At 37.1% G+C, this 22,858-nt stretch overlaps 1 protein-coding gene across 4 annotated transcripts in view; it reads right to left on the bottom strand.

Moving 5' to 3' along the window:
- Positions 1 to 22,858, bottom strand: part of GRAMD1C (GRAM domain containing 1C) — an 85,548-nt gene that overhangs the window by 27,590 nt on the left and 35,100 nt on the right. For all 4 annotated transcript variants that reach the window (XM_045902889.3, XM_045902892.3, XM_064591935.1 and 1 more), the window contains 4 exons: positions 22,508 to 22,588; positions 7,073 to 7,191; positions 4,010 to 4,142; positions 512 to 674 (listed from right to left, as the gene is read on the bottom strand). In XM_045902889.3, the coding sequence (XP_045758845.1) occupies positions 512 to 674; positions 4,010 to 4,142; positions 7,073 to 7,191; positions 22,508 to 22,588 (496 nt within the window). The remainder of the gene's footprint in view (positions 1 to 511; positions 675 to 4,009; positions 4,143 to 7,072; positions 7,192 to 22,507; positions 22,589 to 22,858) is intronic.

Here is a 22,858-nt window from a genome sequence, read left to right as displayed (position 1 = left end):
CTTCACTGTTTCAGATGTCAACAATCTTACAGTTAAAAAAAAAAAAAGATTCCTTAAAATGCCCATTTAATAAGTATGACAAGCCCCAGGTATTAACTTAGAGAAGATAGAGAGAACATGATTTCTTATAAAGTTTCCTTTAAGCAATTTTCGACTTTTGTATCTCTCTCTCTCTCTCTTTTTTCCTTCCTTTTTTCTTTCTTTCTTTTTCTTTTTTTTGGTAGTTAAAAGAAAGTAAATTATAGGGTCTATAACACTATTAAGATTTTTATTCAGATTTGCCTTTCATTCATGGAGATCTTCAAATTCCAAGCTTCTGAAAAGTGGAGATGGGTTAGACCTAGCAGCTTCTTTCTGCTATTTTTTATTAACTTCCACCTTTCTTTTCGTTCTTTATAGAGTGAGAATGTGTCTAATGCAACTAAGTTCTCAATCTGCATTCACCCAATACAAAGATAAACATTAAAAGACACAACTGAAATCTTATTAAAATTTATAAGAAATTCTTTACCTTCATCAACAGAATCTGAGGTGCTGCTTTTGTCCAGAGAAAGATACTCATTTTTATTCAAGTCCAGTGATTTTGATGGCATTCTACTTAACCTCTTTTCTGAAGTTAGTAAAGGACTCTTTTTCATCTGTTTTTCACTTTGGGGTTCCTCTTTCCCTGACCCCTAAAAGGCAAACAATCCAGTTAAAAAAACATATTATTGGCTTAGATTTTAAGGAGGGATCTTTAATAATAAAGATGGTTTGAAATACAGCTCTTTGAAAAATATGTTTATGTTTACATCACATCTCTAATACAGTCCATAAAATATTGATAGATAATAATATATTATCTTACAATAAATTCTAAAGTCATCTTCTTACACAGTAATGAACAATAAATTTATGAAGAACATCATATAAAAAGACCTCACAGTTAGCATCATGTGAATCGCTTAAGCAGAAGGGAAAGGGGAGCAGGGGACAAAAATAATGGAACAGCAGGTTCTTTGGGGTGGGAAAGGGAGAGGAATCAAACCCGGTTAGTGTCCCCAGACAATACCTGCCCCATCATCTCAAGGAAGAGAACTCCCCCATTCTCAAGACCAGTAACTACAGGGGAAAGGGAAAGAAAATAGGTAAGAGTCACATAAGAGTACAGTAGAGACTGGATTAACAGGAAACATTTATTTTTTTTTTTTAAGATTTTATTTATTTATTTGAGAGAGAGAGAATGAGAGACAGAGAGCACAAGAGTGAAGAGGGCAGAGGGAGAAGCAGACCCCCTGCTGAGCAGGGAGCCTGATGTGGGACTCGATCCCAGGACTCCAGGATCATGACCTGAGCCGAAGGCAGTCGCTTAACCAACTGAGCCACCCAGGCGCCCACAGGAAACATTAATTTCATAGCAAACTTGTAAGAACACAGTTGGCTTTGCTGTTAAGGGACTAAGAAATTGGGCATTAAAAGATATTCAATATATCATTCTATCCATACTTTTGGGGGGTGATTTAATCAAGATACGTCATTTCTATAATAATTCATTAAAGTATGAATGCTATTGCTATGTTAGTATTCACGTAGAACTGTATTATAATTAGGTTTAATAGAACAGTGTAAAAATATAAACAATACAGCAAAGTACCTTCTTGCATTATCTGTCTGTAAGCAGATGAAAGAGCATATTTCTAATTCTTATTTTCCTGCCCTGTGAGATCTCTGAGCAGCACTGAAGGGCAGAAGCTCCAAGGAGGAGACAGGTTTCTATTGGCCACTCAGAAAGCAGAATAACAACTGGGACCCAAGACACAATTTATGAAAGGATTATACTACCCTAGTCAGAGGACTGATTCTTCAAGCAGAGATTACTGCTAAAATTGAGATCTGATTTATTTTGGAGTTTCACACTACAAAGCAACATGCTTACTTAGCTGACTCAGAACCTCTTTAGCAAATGCTAAGTAGAGTAAGTCTCCACACATATTTCTCCTATTGTTTATAATTAAGATATGGTTCCTATTATAAAGAATAGGGACAGATACTTTTAGGAAAAGTAACAGTCACTATCTTTGAGTGGTTGGCATCTGGACAACTTTTATTTCTTTGCATTCTTTTCTATATTTCCTGAATTTTTCCAAAGAATATTAATTTTATAACTAAGAAAGTTATAATTCCATTTAAAAATGTTTTTAAAAATGTTATTTTTCACTTTTTGTTATTTCCAACTTTCTTGGAAGTAAAAATGAAACAAAGTAAGTGACATATGATATTTGTTGACATCTGAGAACCTCACTATACTGTTCTTGAATGCAAAAAAAAAGGAGTGAACTTCTATATTACTTGTATTTCATAACCCGAAAACCTCTATACTAAACATCAATGAACGTATGATCACTCTTAAAACATTAAAGTCTTCCTCTATATTCCATTTCCTTTCCCTAAAGGAAATATGACATCCTTTAGGGATAAAACTAGAAGCAAGAACCAATGGATTAACTATTGTAAGAGCAGGTACAGAAGATGATGTCGGGGCGGTAGTAAGAAAGACTCAAGATTAGTAGTTTTGAGAATCCAGTCCTCAAAGTCAGGCTTTTGTAAAAGGATCAGGAAATTGCAAGAGATCTCCTGTCCTGGTACCTCCCTAAAACTGAGTGGTTTGGTTTTCTCCATGAGAACATATACAGAGATTGGCATCCAGAATCACCTCCCTTGTACCAATAGTAAGTTCCTAAGGGTCTCTAGATGAATAGTTTCGTAAGAAATCCACAATACAAAATCAGACTGGGATAGATGTATGACAGTTGCCTGAAACAAGCTGATAACTTGGTGGCCTTTACATATTCTGTTTCAGTGTTTTCCCAACACTTATTCACAGATGCTGGGAGCTCCATGGGAGAAGGTAGAAAAGGTCCCTTGCTAGCTACATGCAGATTCACCTTCAATTGTAATAGCTTATGGTTATTGAATACTTAATGTGTGTTAGGGATCGTTCAAAGCACTTTCACATATATTAATTCATTTAATCCTTATTTAAAACCCCTATGGGGTATTATTGTCTTCATCTTATAGCTGAGAAAACGAAAGCATAGAAATGTTAAGTAATTAGGTTAACTTCTTTAAGGGCATTCAGGCAGCAAGTGGCAGAGGTAGGATCTGAAGCAATGCTCTGCTTTAAACCAAGAAATTCAGCTGTGGCCCAGACTTGCATCCCCAATCAGCAGAACGAAAGCTCTATAGTAGGAGCCCTCTCAGGACTCAGAATGTGGTCTCCAAATGCCATTCTTCACTAAGAACTATGGCCCATTAGGAAAACGGCTGATACTAAGTCTGGGACAGTAAGTGTACAAAGTGTGCCTGGGACACATAGTTGTGCTAGAAAGAAAGGAAGCCATCAAAGATTATTGATCATTTCTAAAAAACAAAGAAGCCAACCTGAAATGGCTCCTGTTGGCAGAGGAGACAAACCGAGTATTTAAAAAAATAAATATAATGACTCAGATGATAAAAACTCATTGAAATTAAAAAAAAAAAGCAATGGGTTTATAATGATACTTGAAAAAATAAAGGAAGAAACTAAGTAACTATGAATTAACCGGATGTGCCCGCTTTCATAGTCAACTTAGAAACACCCATTGTTACTCAAGCATGCAGCGCAGGGTTCTCATCTCCCCGTTCAAAACAGATTCTTTCTACCACACATACCACTTAATCTGAGAAAAATTCTGCTAACTATGAATTCCTCTATATTATTATATCTTTAATGACGTCCAACCCCCTTATAGACTAATGCTCAGGAAACTGTCTGGTAGTTCTGCTCCATATCCAGGTCTGAACAAAACCACATATTATTCCCAAATAACCTCTGCTACTTACAGACTTAAAATCTTTCTCCTAAGATAAAGGGGCAGCCTGACATCTTAAATTTTTAAACATTTTGTACAGTGTATTTTTATTTGATCTTGCATTATGATTAACACATAGCAACATCAGATATATTTTAAAAGGGATACCACGCACTAACCCCTTTTGGTGGATTTCCATCAATTGACTCTGCTTCTGAAACCCGATTAACTGATTCTCGGGTAAAACTGATGGACTTGGAAAATTTTTCATCTCTCTCCCCACAGTCATCCAAGCTACTTCTTCCTGGACTTCTGTAAGAAACACATCATTATAGAAATATAATCAAGGTCAATTCCATACCAATGAGTGATTTAGTCTCCCCACTGAGGTCCTTTGCTATTGTAAAGCATTTTGACAACAAATGGGTTTTTGTAATGTAACAAATAAGCCCTACTTATAACAAGGCCATCTTCTTAAATCACATGCAAGTTGACTTCATTTCAGAAAACAAAATATGCTCACATGAGATTTTATAAATTTTAGAAACCATTAAAAAATTAACCATGTACAAGTGGCTGTAACAACTAATACAATGAATATTATAGTTTGTTTAAATTTCAGTTATAGACCACCACACAGTTTTGAAAGGTGCAGGGTAGATGTTTGTTGGATGCCAGTCAATACCAGAAGGCAGTTTCAGATCTCCTTCCTTCTGATTCAGTTCCGGCTCAGGTGGTGAGTCCCTCCCAGGAGAGGGAGCTCCTGATATCTGAGCACAGACCCCATCAATCAGTCCATGCCCGCCTTTTTGCTCTTCTCCTTCCTAAGAACAAAGTTTAAGGAACAGCTTTCATATGGTCATAGGAACATGACTACAACAAATGTCCTGAGACCTACTTTTCCTCTCTCAGGAAGGAACATAAAGAAAGGAAAATCTATGAAAAATAAAAGGAGTACAACTGATCTAATGTCCAGGTCTCAAACTTACTAAGCAATTATTCCTATGTAATCTTTGCTACATAGAGACTTAAAGCTTTTTAAAAATAAAGTAGCAGGCTATCATCTTTAGCCATGTTATCCTAAGGAAGGAACACCCCTATTCTACCCCACCCAAATAATACTTAGGTCTGCCACCAAGTCACTCTTGGCCAGGCAGAATGGCAGGGCTAAGGGGACCCAACAAGAAAAATGGCCTTGAGACTAGCTCAGCAGCTGAGTGTCTGCATGTGAGGATTTTAAGGATGGGGGTGAGCTGTGGAGAAATACGGAAAGGAAAAAGGAGGAGGGAGAGAGTGATGGAGAGAATGAAAATGAAGACAAAGAAGATAGGAAGAGCTGGGCGCCTGGGTGGCTCAGTTGGTTAAGCGACTGCCTTCGGCTCAGGTCATGATCCTGGAGTCCCGGGATTGAGTCCCGCATCGGGCTCCCTGCTCAGCAGGGAGTCTGCTTCTCCCTCTGACCCTCCCCCCTTTCATGTGCTCTCTCTCTCCTCTCAACCTCTCTCTCAAATAAATAAATAAAATCTTAAAAAAATAAAAATAAAAATAAAAAAATAAAATAAAAAAAAAAGAAGATAGGAAGAGCTGAGGAATTAAAGGTTTGAGACATACGCTTCTTTCGGTAATGGGGAAAAAAGAGAAAAGGAAGAGAGGGAATGAGGATCTGGCCACATATTCTCTGAGAAAGCACTCAATCACCAGAAGAAAACAGCAGCTTCTCTGGTGACTTCAAAAAGCTGGACCTTAGAGTATACAAAGCAACTCGTCAAAAATATTCATTCCCTTCTTCTTCAAAGACTAGAAACGCCTCGAGGCGGGCGTTTCTCCAAGGGACCTTGGAGCTCATCTCATTTCAGAGATGAGAAAAGTGAGGATCAGAAAGGCTAAGAGATTTGTTTGAGGTTGTGCAGTTACTTGGTGGCCAAGTCCAGACTAGTATCCAGATCTTCTCCACCGTAATCCAAGGCTCTCTGCATTATGTCAATTGCTTTTCTACCCAGCTCCAATACCTAAGAGAGACTAGGAAACTTTACAAGAAGAGCAGTACAATGGAAATTTTTAACTTTACAGAAAACTAATAAAATATGTATGTGTAACCATATAAAAAAGACTAAAATGTTGATGTTGAGTATAAAGAGGATCAGCATAACTAGAAGGCTACCTAAATAAAGGAAAAATTATGTACACAGTGAGACTTCTGAAAGATTTCTATTTTAAGATTTATTTGCTATAGAATTTTTAAGTAAGAGTTTTACTAAGATATAATTCACATACCATAAAATTCACCCCAATACAGTGTACAATACAGTGGTTATAGAGTTGCACAGTCATGATCACCACTACATAGTTTTAGAACACGTTCATCCCCAAAAAGAAATCCTGTACCCATTAGCAATCACTCCCCATTCTCCCTTCCTCTCAGCCTCTGGCCACTACTAATCTACCTTCTGTCTCTATGGATACACTCATTCTGGATTCCATTTCATATAAATGGAATCATACAATATGTGGTCTTCAGGGACTTGCTCCTTTCACTTGGCTTCTTTCACTTGTAATGTCTACTATAGAATTTGATGTATTATCCCTAATTATTCTTATTGCTATGACCTCAATTACCGTTGGACAAAATGCACTTTTACTTGTACAGGTTAATAAAAATGTCCATTCTTCCCAATGAATCACAATCAGTCAAAAATGATCTCTCACCTCTGAATCTCTTTATTACATTACCTATTGCTCCTTTTGGCCTTTATCATTTTCAACCTTATATTATAATTATTTGCATTCCCCATAGTACTATCAGTTCCTTTCATTAATGCATTCGATATTCGAGTGCCAACTACATGTCAAGCACTACTTTAGGGTTTCCTCGAGGAAACATCATATTATCTTTGTATTCTTCAAAATAACTACCAGCTAATTTATTTTATTGTTATCCATACGATCAGAGATGTCACTAGGTACTTCTCCAGATCCTTAAAAAAAGCTTTACTAAAACCACACTTTAAGCAAATCCTAGATAGCACAGTTACAAAACTAACATTTCCTTATATGTCCTGTATTTGTTTACCAATTTAGCAAACTACTCACTGTCCTCACCTTTCACTGCATTCCACTACAGCGAACAAAGAGGCAAATTCCACCCAAGGATGAATTAATAGAAATTCTAAATTAGTAAAGTCTAAAATAATTCTGCTTGAATTAATGATTAAATTGTGAAATTTCAAAACATTTTGCTCTACCTTGGCTGCACATTATCCTCGATGGACAGAGACAAGTTTTCCATCTCTTCAGCATTTAAGCCTAGCTCACTGCCATAGTTCTGCTGGAGCAGCTGCCAGAATTCCTGTCTGGTCAAGCTCTAAAATGACAGAAAAATTACACCAAGTAGTGGAAAATATAGGATAGGATAACAAAGTGATTCAAAACATGAATTCTGAAGTCAAAATGACCTGTTGTGCAGATTCTAAATGTGTAACTTTGGTCATTATTTGACCTTTCTAGATGTCAGTTTTCTGTATCTGTAAAAAACGGTCCACAAAACTTATCTGACCAGGTTAATAGGGGGAGTAGATAAAATGCTGATTTTAATAATAACTACTGTAAATGGGAAGTAAGATGTTTAAAATGGTCTTTGCGTACAATAGTTTGTTCACGGTATCTGGCAATCACCAATCTGCAATTTAAATTCTACAATCCAACCAGTCTATTATGACCACTGGATCAACATTCAGAGTTCTAATCATCAATTCAGAACCATCCTCTTAATTCATGATTTATCTGAATATTTCAACCATTTTAAAAACCTTATATATCAGGGGCGCCTGGGTGGCTCAGTCGTTAAGCGTCTGCCTTCGGCTCGGGTCATGATCCCAGGGTCCTGGGATCGAGCCCCGCATCAGGCTCCCTGCTTAGCGGGAGGCCTGCTTCTCCCTCTCCCACTCCTCCTGCTTGTATTCCCTCTCTAGCTGTCTCTCTGTCAAATAAATAAATAAATCTTAAAAAAAAAAAAATCAAAAATATCCAAACAGTTACCTACAATAAAGTTATTCAAACTAAGTAAAATGTCAGGGCTCTTTGGGTCTGAATTACATTAGCCTAGAATAGTTATCTAAGGCTGATAAGAAACTCTCATTGTAAATAATGTGTGTCTAATGAACAATAATGTTCTAACATTTTATTTTTTAGTATACACCACTTGTTTGGTGGGCAAAGTCTTGAAGATTAGTGTCCATAAAAGAAAAATAAAAAGGATCACTAGTGGCAGAGAAAGTTAAGGAGCCACTGTCCTTGATCCTAAAGGTACCCCCACACATTTCTTTTCTGACTCCCACACCAAAAAAGACATTTGTGAATAGCAATTAGCTCATACTAATAACTCAATCTTTCAAAGACACTATCTTTGAAATACTTTTAGTGTCATAAATGGACAGTTAACTTTATAAAGAGAAACAAGAAATATTTCAATATACTTGTGGAAGATTAACCTTTTATAAAAACTTCTCTGGAATAATAAATATCAAAGTATTCCAAAAACAGACTAAAGGAAGTGGATAAACCAATGATAAATATTCAGACAGCTTCCTAAGAGTGAAAGATATGAAACTTAGACATAAAATATTAACAACAAAAACACAATTTTATTTGACTACATAAATAAATGTTTAAAATATATTATCAAATACTATCAGGAAGTTAACAGTAAATAGAGTAATATACTTTTTTATCTATTAGTTTATACATATATGAACTCATATATAAAGTATATATTTATATATACAAATATAAAAATATAAAAGTATATATAGTATTTTACATAAAAGGTATAAAGTATGTACATATATATAAATTAATGGAAAACAAAATAGAACTCATTTAGTTCACTATCTTTTTTTTACCATCTTTTTTTAAATTCACCATCTTACAGATCTACTAGTTAAAAATAACTTTACAAAGTTGGTCAGAAGTCACAAAAAATGCGGTTATTTGTAGTCATACTGAATATTTAAACATTAAAACAGATACCCAGACTGATATTCATGATTCTCTGAATAATAATTCTGGGTTTTTTTGTTTTCAAAGGTTTTATTTATTTATTTGACAGAGAGAGACACAGCGAGAGAGGCAACACAAGCAGGGGGAGTGGGAGAGGGAGAAGCAGGCTCCCCGCAGAGCAGGGAGCCCGATGTGGGACTCGATCCCAGGACCCTGGGATCATGACCTGAGCCGGAAGCAGTTGCTCAACCGACTGAGCCACCCAGGCACCCATAATAATTCTCTGAATTAGGTTGTTTTAGAAAACAACCTCAATTTTCAACAAAGGCTGACCACCTACCTGCAAACAATGGAGGGTCTCCCAGGTTCAGCCTGTAGAGAGTACTTTAACAAAATAAGAACCAAGTAGCAATCAGATAAGACTCAAAAGTCAGAAGATCAATTTCTGGCCCAGAAAGCTTTGTATCCTAAGTATTCTGCAGTCTTTATCTGCATCAGAGTTCCAAATACTTAATGACAACTATGTGAAATCACTGCTTTAATCTTCTCATTTCGTTATGAGAGGCTTTTCCTTATGAAAGACATGTTCTACTGAGTTTAAAGCACATTATTTGTCACTTCCTGGTCTGTAGAATCAGCCCTCTTTCCAAGGTTGCAGGTCAGAATGCAGAAGTGGTAGTTACACCTCACTCTACAGGTTCCTAAGCCACTCCTACTAAAAGAAGATAGGTAAACAGGATTTTATTAAAGGGACAGTTCTCAATTTCTTCTTTTCCACACAAGATTAGGAACAATAAAATGTCAATGAAAATATCTGCTTGTGCTCAATTATGTAAGATGCCTATCGCAATATTATTCCAATCTCATTTTAGAGATTAAATATATTAGGGGTTAAATTTTTTCTCCATGCTAACACTTTCTATTCAACTCTGACGATGTCATTATTACTTCTTCATATGCCACTTCTTCAGTATGGATGTAGCAGACCCATCAGACTTGTGTATTAACCCTTTACAACTATCAAAGATTGTTATCTCTTGAGTATTATAAATGGAACACCAGGAAATAACAGGAAGAGCAAGCTATTCAGTTTGAGCAATTCCAATAAGCACTCAGCACATCATTCATCACTGAAAAGTTTGTATCTTCATTACTCAATAGTTCTTTCCTTTAAAAATATTTCTTACTTTCTTCAGAATAATTTCCTGGCAAGGACCTGGACTGTAATAAACACTACAGAGAGTCTCATCTACCAATTCCAATTTATTTCCCTGAAGAAAAATTTTCTTCTAAATGAAAAATCACAGCTTGCCCCAATTTCTACCTAGTTATTCCATTTAATTTAGTAAGATGTGTGGACAACATCAAATGCTACTCAATGAACTGCGACGATATCCTTTGGTGGGGGTTGTTAAAACCTAATTATTGTATGCAATAGCAGAATGAAGGACCAGAGCGACAATGGAGAATACTACTCCCTCAAACTGTAGAGAGCACACATGGGGGCTAGAGTCCACTGTCTAAAAATTAGTGCTTTTGACATATTATGGTAGTTCTCACAGGCTGAAACTATAGATAGATATCCTTACTCTACTATGGTAACCAAATTGCTATGAGAAAAATATACATTAGCTGTACTGGAAGTGATTTTATATACCTTTGCTAAATACAAAAATCCCTATAGCAAACCATGAGTATATAGTAAATTTAGTAGGCTTAAGGGGGAAAAGAGAACCTAAGACTTAGCCCCAAGAAAGCCTGGTACACAAAGGCTGAGTAGAAGAGGAGTGGCCAACAACAAAAAAAAAAATGAGGAAAATATCAGGGAGGTAAGAGGGAAGTCCAGAAGGAATGCTGTCATGGAAATCAAGGGAAGAAGGTGCTCAAAATGGAGGGAGTATATAGTGGTTGCTGACAGATCAAGTACAAGGACCACATACATGGCAAGTACAAATGTGCCAAGGAGTGAAACAGCCTGGCAAACCAGTTCACCATGACTAGCATTGGTGGTGGGGAAAGAAGGGGAAGGGAGAAGGAAAAGAGTCAGTGGGAAGGGGGAAGCAGCCAGAGCATGAGGAGCCTTGTATGCCATGCTGAAGAATATGGGGTCTACACTGTTAAAATATAAAAAGTCACCTACTAGTTTCACATAGAAAAGGAAAAAGTTCAAAAGTGTGTTTTTGAAAGATACTCTTTTAAAACTATTATCGCTTTGGTAACAATCTAAAGGAAAGATTACAGTGTTAAAAAGAGATCATTAGGAGACTTTTGTAATGGTTCAAGCTAGACACGATGAGGGCCTTCATGAAAAACACGAAATGGTTGGAAAAGAAGAGGTAAGGAACAAGGATACATCCAGGTTTCTGGCTTAGGGGACCAGGTAGAAGGAGGCACACTTCACTGACCAAGGGAAAAGAGGTGGAGGAGTTCTACTAATCAAAAAGGTAAAAAAGAGGGAACAGTATAAGAATACAAATACTTCTCCATTACCAGGCTATTATTAGAAAATGTGACTAAAATAGTTAGCAATTTTACATTTATTTTTTCCCAGGTAGGTTTGAATGTTGCACTTACTAGATTTATAGCACTACTAGAAAATTTCTAGATTTCCAAGTAATTCCAAAAGAAGTGATCATTGGGGAGAGGCCCAAGAAAGAATAAGGGGATTTGATAAGGCTGAGGAGTCTGCAGGAGTCCAAAAGGTTTCAGAATTTGACATTAACTTCATAAACTGACCACTTTTTGGAGAATGGCCTCAGCATTGTCAGCGCCCTGGAGTTGCACTCAGAGTGGCTGACTTTAACAAGCCACACTCCCAGACCTCATATACTCACTCAGTGGTAAATATGCTAATGCACAATAGGGGAACAGGCCTTTCTAATCATCCAAAATCTTTCCTTCTGCCACACAGGGTGCCTCAACACGTTGGCAGTCAGGTATTGGTAATCAGAAATTCGCATGATAAGCATGGAATCAGAGCAAAGGTGGACAGTTTTCAAGGACCAACTGTGATGTTGGTGTGGCCTGATGACTCATCTCTGTACATTGTCTAATGATAACAGTCTGCCTCTGTGACTCTACCTTTCTGTCCTAAGTCCTAAGTTCTTGGCCTAAGTCCAGCCAAACCCCCTTCAGACTGACATATTCCTTCTTTATATATACTAACACATTCAATCAACTGTTTTTAAACCATTTTTCCCCCAATGCACCTGAGGAACAGGACCCCTTTTTGTCATTCTCCTATTAGCTATTCCCAAAATAGAAGCTGGAATGACAGATATCATAATTTGGAGAGGGAGGCGTCTGTACACATCTGAAGAGTGCCTCTCATCACCTCATCCCTAATTCTGACACATGCATCTCCTTCTGCCCTTAGGGACTAAGTCTGAAAGCCATTCTGTCTCTTTAACCCTTACAATTTAAAATGTGTGCAGATTTCTGCTCTCAGAGGCCCTGGATTTAAATAGTCACTCTCTCGGGGCACCTGGGTGGCTTAGTTAAGGTCCAACTCTTGATTTTGATTCAGGTCTTGATCTCAGAGATTGAGTCCCACTTCGGACTCCATTCTGGTAGAGTCCCACTTAGGACTCCATTCTGAACACGGAGCCTGCTTGGGATTCTCTCTCTCCCTCTCCCTCTGGCCCTCTCCCTACTCGCTCTCCCTCTCCCTCTCTCTCAAGAAAAAAATAATAATAATCACTCTCAAATGTACTCTTCAATTTGCAAGAAGAGCTAGCTTCATAGCAGCCCCTATGTACTGGCAAGAGAGACCACTATTATCTAACTGAGAAAAACAGTGCAAAAAGAACATTTTGATTCATCCTGCCTATATTGTATCAAAAATCCTAAATCCAATTATATAATAATATCACGAAGAACATGAAAGGATTAATATTAAGATTTGAGCTTTAAACAAAAGTCTTTTAAGTTTTCAGCTGGTTAAAAGTAATAACCTTATATATACACATCTTGTTTTCTTTTTTCTCTTTAAGATTTTATTTATTCATCAGAGAGAGAGAGAGAGAGAACACAAGCAGGGGGAGGGGCAGGCAGAGGGAGAAGCAGGCTCCCTGCTGAGCAAGGAGCCCAACAGGGCACTGGATCCCAGGACCCCAGGACCCCAGGATTATGACCTGAGCCGAAGGCAGACGCTTAACAAACTGAGCCACCCAGGCGTCCCTACATCTTGTTTTCTTAATAACTCAAGTATACAGAAAATAACATTCTTTTGGCAGTTGAGGATTCTTTAGTGTTTCAAGAAATCATTTGTTCTCATGGCACAAAGAGGTTTAAGAAATTGAGTTAAATGAACATTCAACTTAGGGCATACCTTGAATGTTGTTTCTGTAACTAAATGCCTGTGTTTTCTCCCCATCATTTGCCTTTTCCTTGACCAGAGAAGTGAAAAAGTGTTGTTACTTAAATGTAATGATTATCGGAAGTCTAAATCATTGAGGCTTTACTAAATTGAGTCAAAAGGTATTTACTGAGCATCAGCCATTTATAATACAACCCTATAAATTACCGTCCACTTTTGAGAATAAAGGGCACTATTGACAGAGTGCTAGATGATAGTGGGTAAATCAAGATGTATGCCAAACCAGCTATATAGTAAACACTGCACTTGTCACTGGACATAAAACAATGAACAAGACAGACATTGTCCTTATCTTCAAGATGTTTATAGTCAAGCGAGGAGAACAGAAATAAAACAAGAATTACAAGTGTAATGAATGTTACAAAGGAAAAGTGCAAGATGTTACAGAAAGGTGAAGGAATAGATCTGACTTAGTTTTATTAATGAGTATCACTTCAAACTAAGGGGTGGGAAAGAAGCAGGCACAAAGACCATGTCTGAAGATCTAGTGCAGGGAGGAAAAAAAGGCAGAACATTTAAGAACAGGGAAGATGTACTGAGATGAAGCTGGAGTGGTGGGCTGCCACCAGATCATGCAGTCCTTATAAAAAATTTTAGATTTTTATTCCAAGGGAAATGGGTATGAAGCAGGAAGCTAATATTAGTAGGTATACATTTTTTAAAAAGATAAATTTGGCTGCAGTATTGTTCAGAGGTCAAAAACTTTCTGTGGAAGGCCATATAGCAAATACTTTAGGCTTTGCAGACAAATCGGTCTCTGTTGGGACTACTCAACTCTGCTGCTGCAGTGTGAAAGCAGCCCTATAATAAACAAACGAGCATGGCTATGTGTCGGTCAAATTATATTAATGAACAGTAAAATCTGAATTTGTCATGAAATACTATTCTGTCATGAAATATTCCTTTTATTTTTTGAAAAACCGTTTAAAAATGTAAAGCCAGTGGCCCTGGGTGGCTCAGCCCATTAAGTGTCTAACTCTTGAGTTCAGCTCAGGCCATAATCTCAGGGTCGTGAGAGCAAGCCCCACATTGGGCTCTGCGCTGGGAACAGGGCCTGCTTAAGATTTTCTCTCCCTCTACCTCTGCTCCTCACTCCCCTAAAAAAATAATAATAATAAATAAAAATAAAATAAAAAATAAAACCATTCCTACTTTGTGGACCTTACAAAAACAGTTGCCAGGAATGCTTGGCTCTGATATAGAGCGTGGAAGGGGTAAGAGCTTTAAACTAAACAAAATAGCTGAGGGTGGGGAAGGGCCTCTATAGAGTCTTATCTTAAACCATGGTTGCACAATTATTTACAAAAGACAGAAACCATCAATTGTTTGTATCAAAGAATGCGGTGGCCACCGTTGCACAAATCCCAGATACTCAATGAGCTATCTAGAAAAAGGGTGCTAAGCTCAAAGGTTGTGAACTAAGCTGAAATGATATAAATTACTGCACGAATAAGCATACTGACAGTTTAAACACATGTCTAAACATTGAGGATTTATGTTAAACTAAGCCAAACATCTGAAATAAACTGTTCTTCCTGAAGCCATGCATTAGAGGACCTTATGAATGAAAAAGATGTACTTTTATTTTTTGAAAAAGATTTTATTTATTCATTTGAGAGAGAGAGAGAGAACATGACAGGGTGGTGGCAGAGGGAGAGTGAGAAGCAGACTCCCTGCTGAGCAGGGAACCCCACTCAGGCTTGATCCCAGGACCCCAGGACAATGACCCAAGCCGAAGGCAGACACTTAACTGAATGAGCCACCCAGACACCCCGAAAAAAAATGTACTTTTAAAAGCATTCCTGGGGAGCCTGGGTGTCTCAGTCGGTTAAGCGTCTGCCTTCGGCTCAGGTCATGATCTCAGGGTCCTGGGGTCAAGCCCCACTTCAGGCTCCCTGCTTTGTGGGGAACCTGCTTCTCCCTCTCCCTCTGCCACTCCCCTGCTTGTGAGTTCTCTCTCTCTCTCTGTCAAATAAATAATCTTAAGAAAAAATAAAAATAAAAGCATTCTTTCTTGGGGCACACTGGGTGGCTCAGTTGGTTAAATGTCTGCCTCGGCTCAGGTCATGATCCCGGGGTCCTGGGATTGAGTCCCGCATTGGGCTCCTTGCTCAGCATGGAGTCTGCTTCTCCCTCTCTCTGCTCATGCTCTCTCTCTTTCTCAAATAAATAAATAAAATCTTTAAAAAAAAATTGTTCTTTTTCAAAGGCACCATATTTGTCTCCGTTTTTTTTCCCTTTTTGTGGATTTTTTTTTTTATTGGAGAAATCAATAAAACACACATACACATACACACAATTTTAAAATCACTTTGTTGTATATACCTTAATCTTTTTTCTAGATTAATGTGCTTTGTTTTTAAGGCCTTCTCATGTAAGAAGTAAGCTAAGTAAGACATATTTACTCTTACTCTCAGATTCCCAATTACAAGTGAACATGAATATAATATTAACTTAAATTCTCTTAAAATATTTTTAATATATATAAGATGTATTATTCAAATGACTTGTGTTGTTTTATAGAACTCTGTAGTTATGTTGTGTATTTTATAGATTTTGCCTTTTTTTTAATAGTATTACAAAAAATCAGGAAATCTAACCAATGTGGCTTTATCACTTTAAAAAATTAGAAGGTTGGGGCACCTGGGTGGCTCAGTCGGTTAAGCACCTGTCTTCAGTTCTGGTCATGGTCCTGGGGTCCTGGCATCAAGCCCTACATCCAGCCCCACATCAGGCTCCCTGCTCAGCAGGAAGCCTGCTTCTCCCTCTCCCTCTGCCCCTCCCCCCTGTTCATGCAAGCGCTCTCTCTCTCTCTCTAATAAATAAATAAATAAAACCTTTAAAAAAACCAAAGAGCTTTTTAAATATTTTCGTTAAAGTTCAGATCTCAGTTTCTTCCTTGGCTCATCGGTAAACCTGAACTTTGTCACTTCCCTGGAGTTACTTGTTTTCATAAGGATGTATACCAGCTTTCTCACCTGTGATAAGCGCAAATGGGATTTGGGGAGGACACTCAAATCAGGTGCATAACCAAACGCAGTAGCCCAGTAGCCGTCTTTGGCTCCTTGTTAGAATGAGGGAATGCACCTGGGGGATTTCCAGAGCACTCAAAAAACTTGGCTTTGAAGGGTAGCATTAACTAGGTCTCTAGGGCAACACTGGAGTTTCCAGCCCATGCCAGTAAGAGCAGCCCACTGCAACTGTAACAATGCATCTGAACATGGGGCTCTGAGGAGCCAGGGTGCCCAAATACCAAGAAAGGCTCATGAGAGTAGAACAAGCTTGGACATGGTGCTTCACTGCCAGCCTTGTCTATTCCCTTATGGAGGCAGGAGGGGCTAGGCTTAGCAAACTCCCCCACCCCCACCTCTCTCCTCCATCTGGGGACTTCCAGGCCACTTCTTGTCCCCAGCACTCGGGGAAGTGAAAGCATCCCAGTGGGGCACTGTTTGGAAGTCCCTGACCACAGCAGCTGCCCTAAGGTTGGAAAACCATTCAACCCTAAGAGCCACGGAGGCCACAATTTGTCCACTCCAGTGAGGGTCTTAGCTGGAGCCTTTCTTATCAGCCGGAAATCTGTACTCCACCCCCCAACCATTTTTTTTTTAAATAACAGATTTAACAGGTTTATTGAGCTATAATTCACATACTACAAAATTCACTTTAAGTGTACAATTCAGAAGTTTTTCGCATATCCTAAGGTGTACAACTATCACAAGTTTTAGAACATTTCATCCACCCAAAAGATACCCAAATCCATTAGCTGTCAACTTTTCATTCCTCCCTCCTCCTGGAAACAAATTTACTTTCTACTTCTATGAATTTGCCTATTCTGGACATTTCATAAAAGCAGAATCATATAATATATGTTCTTTGGGGATGGGCTTTTTTCACATACCATAATGCTTCAAGGTTAATCTATGTTGTAACATGTATTGGTACTTCACTCCTTTTTATTGATGAATAATACTCCATTGTGTGAATACACGTTTTGCTCATCAATCATCAGTTGATGAACATTTAGGATGTTTCCACTTTTTGGCTTTATGAATAATGCTAAGAACCTTCAAGTGCAAGTTTCTGTGTGAACATACACTTTAAATTCTCCTGCATAAAAACCTAGGAGTGGAATTGCCGGGTCATGCAGTAACTATGTTTAACATTTTGAGAAACTGACAAACTGTTCTTCAAAGTTTTCAAAATTTTACAATCCCACCAGAATGTATGAGAGATCCAGTTACTCCATATCCTCAACATTTGTTAATGTCTTTTTTATTTCAGCCATCCCAGGGGATGTGAAGTGGTATCTCGTTATGGTTTTATGTTTCCCTAATGGCTAATGACATTGCACATCTTTGCATGCACTTATTAGTCATTTGTATATCTTCTTTGGAGAAAGGACTATTTGAATCCTTTGTGTATTTTCTTAATGGGTTATTTGTCTTTTTCTTGTTGAGTTGTAAGAGTTCTTTATATGTTCTGGATATAAATACCTGATGAGATATAGAACTTGCAAATATTTTTCCCAGTCCATGAGTTGTCTTTTCATTTTCTTGATGGACACCTTCAAGTATAGAAGTTTTTAATTTTGATAAGTCCAATTTATCTGTTTTTTTTCTTTTGACATTTGAGCTTTTGGTGTCATATTTAAGAAACCACTGTCTAATCCAAAAGTCATGAAGATTTATAACTACAGTTTCTCCTGAGAGTTTTATACTTTAAGGTCTTACATTTAGGTCTATGATCCATCTTGAATTAATTTCTGTATATGGTCTGAAGTAGGAATCAAAATTCATTCTTTTGTTTGTGTTATCTAGTTATTCCAGTGCCATTTGGTGAAAAGACTTCTTTCCCTGTGGAACTGTTTTGGCACTCTTGTCAAAAATCAAATTAGGGCTGATAAGTGTAAGATTTTATTTCTGGACTCTCAATTCTATTCCATTAATGTATATGTCTAGACACACCAGTAAACCTACTGCCTTGATTATTGCAGCTTTGTTGTAAACATCAAAACAAAAAGTGCAAGTTCTCCAATGTTATGGAATGAATTGCATCCCCCTAAAGTTGATAGGTGAAGCCCTAAACCCCCAATGTGACTATAATTGGATATAGGAAACTTAAGGAGAAAATTAAGGTTAATGAGGTTGCTACGGACTGAACTGTGTCCCCTCAAAATTCATATGTTGAAACTCTAACTCCAAAAAAAAAGAAAGACAGAAAGAAACCCTAACTCCCAATGTGATGGTGTTTGGAAATGGGTTCTTTGGGAGATAATTAGCTTTAGATGAGGTAAATGCAGGTGGGACTCTCATAATGGGATTAATGCCCTTATAAGAAGACACCAGAGTCTGCTTGCTCTGGCTCTGGCTCTCTCCTTCCTTCCCAGCTGTGTCAGAACACAATGAGAAGGCCAGGAAGTGTTCTCACCAGAACCCAACCAAAGCTGCCATCCCCATCGCAAACTTCCAGCCTCTAGAACTATGAGGAAATAAATTTCTGTAGTTTAAGCCTCCCAGTCTTCAGCATTTTGTTATTGCAGCCTGAGTTAAGACAGCGTTGTGAGGGTGGAGCCCTACCCTAATAGGACTGGTATTTATATAAGAGGAAGAGATAACAAGAGTGTGCATGAACAGAGGGAAAGCCATGTGAGGACACAGTGAAAAGGCTGCAAGCCAACAAGAGGGGATCTCACCAGATACTCACCTTGCCTATTCCATGATCTGGGACTTCCAGCCTCCAGAAGCATGAGAAAATAAATTTATGTTGTTTAAGCCATCCAGTCTCTAGTATTTTGTTATGGCAGCCCTAACAGACTAATTAATCCAATTTTGTTCTTCTTTTTCAAGACTGTTTTGACTATTCTGGGTACCTTGCATTTCCACATGAATTTTAGGATCTGCTTTTCAATTTCTTAAAAAAAAAAAAAATTCCAGTTGGGATTTTGATAGGGATCTGCAGATCAATCTGGGGAGTATTGCCATCTTAACAATATCAAGTCTTCTGATCCATGAGCATGAGATTTTTTTTCACTTGTCTTCTTTAATTTCTTTTAACAATATTTAGTAGCTTTCAGTGTTCATCTTAAAGTTCCTTTGTTAAATTTATTCCCAAGTATTTTATTATTTTTGATGTTATTATAAGTGAACTATTTAATTTTTGGATTGTTCATTTTGAGTGTATAAAATATAATTGATTTTTGTATTTTGATCATATATTCTGCAACTTGCTGAACTTATTAGTTCTAATGGGTTTCTACAGACTTTCTTAGAATTTTACATATATAAAACCATATCACCTGCCAGTGGAGATAGTTATATTTCTTCTTTTTTTTTTTTTTTAAAGTTTTTTTTATTATTTATTTATTCATGAGAGACAGAGAGAGAGAGAGGCAGAGGGAGAAGCAGGCTCCCAAGGAGCAGAGAGCCCGATGCGGGACTCGATCCCAGGACCCTGGGATCATGACCTGAGCCGAAGGCAGACGCTTAACCATCTGAGCCACCCAGGCGCCCTATATTTCTTCATTTTTAATCTGGATGTCTTTTACTTCTTTTTCTTGCCTATTTTCCCCAGCTGGAACCTTCAATACAATATTGAATAGAAATGGCAAGAAAGGACATCCTTGTCTTGTTCCCGACCTAAGGTGGGGAAGCATTAGTCTCTTGCCATTATGTTAGCTGTGAGCTTTATCAAGTCAAAGAAATTCCCTGGTAGTCCCACTTTTTGTTTTTGTTTTTATCATGAAAGGATGTTGGATATTGTCACATGTTTTTTCTGCATTGACTGAGATGATCATGTGGTTTTTGTCCTTTATTCTACTAATATAGTGTATTACATTGACTGATTTTCATATGTTCAATCAACCTTGTATAAATCCTACCTAGTTCATGGCATATAATTGTTTTTATATGTTGCTGGATTTGATTTGCTAAATTGGTTTTGTTTTGTTGAGGACTTTTATGTCTATATTCATAAACAAAATGAACACAGACACAGTGAACATAAATATTGTCCTGTAGGTTTCTTGTGATGTTCTTTGTCTGGACTTGGTTATCAAAGTAATACTGGCCTCATAGACTGAGTTGCGAAGTGTTCTCTCCTCTTCTATTTTTTGAAATACTTTGTGAAGGATTGATGTTAATTCTACAGTAAACACTTGGCAGAATTCACCAATGAAGCCATCTGGGCCTGAGTTTTTCTTTGTGGATAGATTTTTTATTGCTAATTCAATCTCTTTCCTTGTTATAGGTTTATTCAGATTTTTTATTCCTACTTGAGCAGTTGCAATGGTTTATGACTTTTTAGTCACAACTGTCCATTTCACTTAAGTTAACTAATTTGTTGGCATACGATGTCCATAGTATGAATCCTTTTCATTTTGTAAGGTCAGTAGTAATGTTGTCAGTTTCACTTCTGAATTTAATAATTTTAAGCTTTTTTTCCTGGTCAGTCTAGTTAAACTTTATTGATCTTTTCAAAGAAAGAACTTTTTGTTCTGTTGCTTGTCTTTCTATTCTCTATTTCATTCATTCTCTTCCAATCTTTAGCATATCCTTGTTCCGCTTTAAGTTTAGTTTGTTTCCCTTGCCCTAATTTCTTAAGGTGGAAAGTCAGGTTATTGATTTGAGATCATTCCTTTTCTTAATATGGGTATTTATAGTTATAAAATCCCCTCTAAGCATTGCTTTAACTGCACCTCATGAGTTTTGGTATGTTGTGTTTCTGTTTTCATTTAACTCGAAGTATGTTCTAACTTCTCTTGTGATTTCTTCTTTCACTCATTTGTTATTTAGGCATGTTTTGTTTAATATCCACTTTTTATGAATTTCCCAAATTTCTGTTACTGATTTCTAATGTCATTCACTGTAGTCCATTGTATTATTTCAATCCTCTTGAATTTATTAAGGTTTCTTTTATGACCTAGCATATGGTCTGTCTGGAGATTGTTCCATGTGTACTTGAGAAAGATGTATATTCTGCTTTGAGTGTCCCATAGATGTCTTTTAGTTCTAGTTTATAGTTTTGTTCAAACCTTCTATCTCCTTGTTGATCTCTGTGGTTGTTCCATCCATCATTGAAAGTGGGGTATTGAAATCTCCAACTATTATTGTTGAATTATCTATTTCCCCCTTCAGTTCTGCTAGTTTTGTTTCATGTAATTTAGGGCTCTGTTATTAGGTGCATATATGTTTATAATTGTTATAAATTCCAGATGGATTGACCCTTTTATTATTATAAAATATCATTCCTTGCCTCTATTAACCTTTGTCTTAAAGTCTATTTTGTCTGATACTACTGCAGTCACTTCAGCTGTCTTTTGGTTACTATTTGTATGGTATACTTTTTTCCATCTGTTTGTATCTTTAAATCTAACCTGTTTCATATAGACAGCATATAGTCAGATCATGTGTTTTTGTTTTTTTTCATTCTTTCTGCCTACCTCTGCCTTCTGATTGAAGTGCTTAATCTATTTATGTTTAATGATTTAATGTAATGTCTGCCATTTTGCTATTTGTTTTCTATGTTTCTACATCTTCCATTACTGCCTTCTTATATGTTAAATAGATAGTTCTAGTGTAACATTTTAACTCCCTTGATGTTTCTTTTACCATATTTTTAAAGTTATTTTCTTGGTGGTTACCCTGGGAATTGCAGTAGTCCCCCCTTATCCATAGGTTCACTTTCCCCAGTTTCAGTTCCCACAGTCAACTACAGTCAGGAAGCAGACTGTCCTCCTTCTGACATACCATCAGAATGTTGGTAAGTAGCCTAACAATATGTCACAATGGCTGTCATTCACCTCACTTCATTTCATCATGCAGTCATTTTACCATCTCATATCATCACAAGAAGAAGATGAGTATAGTACAATAAGATATTTTGAGAGAGAGATATACCATGTTCACATAAGTTTTATTACAGTATATTGTTATAATTATTCTATTTTATTATTGGTTATTTTTATTAGTCTTTTACTGTGCCTCATTTATAAATTAAATTTTATCATAGGTATGGATGTATAGGAAAAAACATAGCATCTATATTGAGTTCAGTACTATTTGCAGTTTCAGGCATTCACTATGGGTCTTGGACCATATTCCCTGCAGATAAAAGGGTCGAGACTTACTGTAAAATTAACATCTTAACATAACTATGGATTCTGTTTTGCTTCAAGTTTCATCTTAGAATTTGAATAATCTAGTCAAAATTAACTCCAGAAAAAAAAAAAACCTCCAGAAAAATTCAACTCACAAACACTGGGAGGTTGATACTATAAGAAGCACCTGCCTCTGGTATGAACACTTACCTTTTCTAATAGTACATTCTGCCACAACCTAAAGATACTGAGGTAACTTCTATCTCTGGCACCAAAAGATGTAAAGAAAAACTGCAAAGAAAAATAGTAAGATAATTTTAGTGTCATTAAAAAAAAAGTCGGGGTGGGGGAGAGTATCTATCATGAAGATCTGTTGGCACTTGCTATGGTTAAAGCAAACTAGTAGGACACCATTCCCTACTTCATATATTATTTTTGTTTCGCTCTTTGCTACAATAAAAGAAAAACAGGTAATTGGTGCATGAACAAGGTGTCTTTAAAGACTATCTTACAGGGGCACCTGGGTGGCTCAGCCTGTTAAGTCTGATCTCAGGGTTGTGA

Source organism: Mirounga angustirostris, unplaced genomic scaffold (genome assembly GCF_029215605.1).
Source record: "Mirounga angustirostris isolate CCGP_5_RB_7025 unplaced genomic scaffold, mMirAng1.0.hap1 SCAF_1, whole genome shotgun sequence".
NCBI classification, from domain to species: domain Eukaryota; kingdom Metazoa; phylum Chordata; class Mammalia; order Carnivora; family Phocidae; genus Mirounga; species Mirounga angustirostris.
The sequence above is the reverse complement of the archived record's forward strand: the minus strand, read 5'-3'. Positions and strand labels throughout refer to the sequence as shown.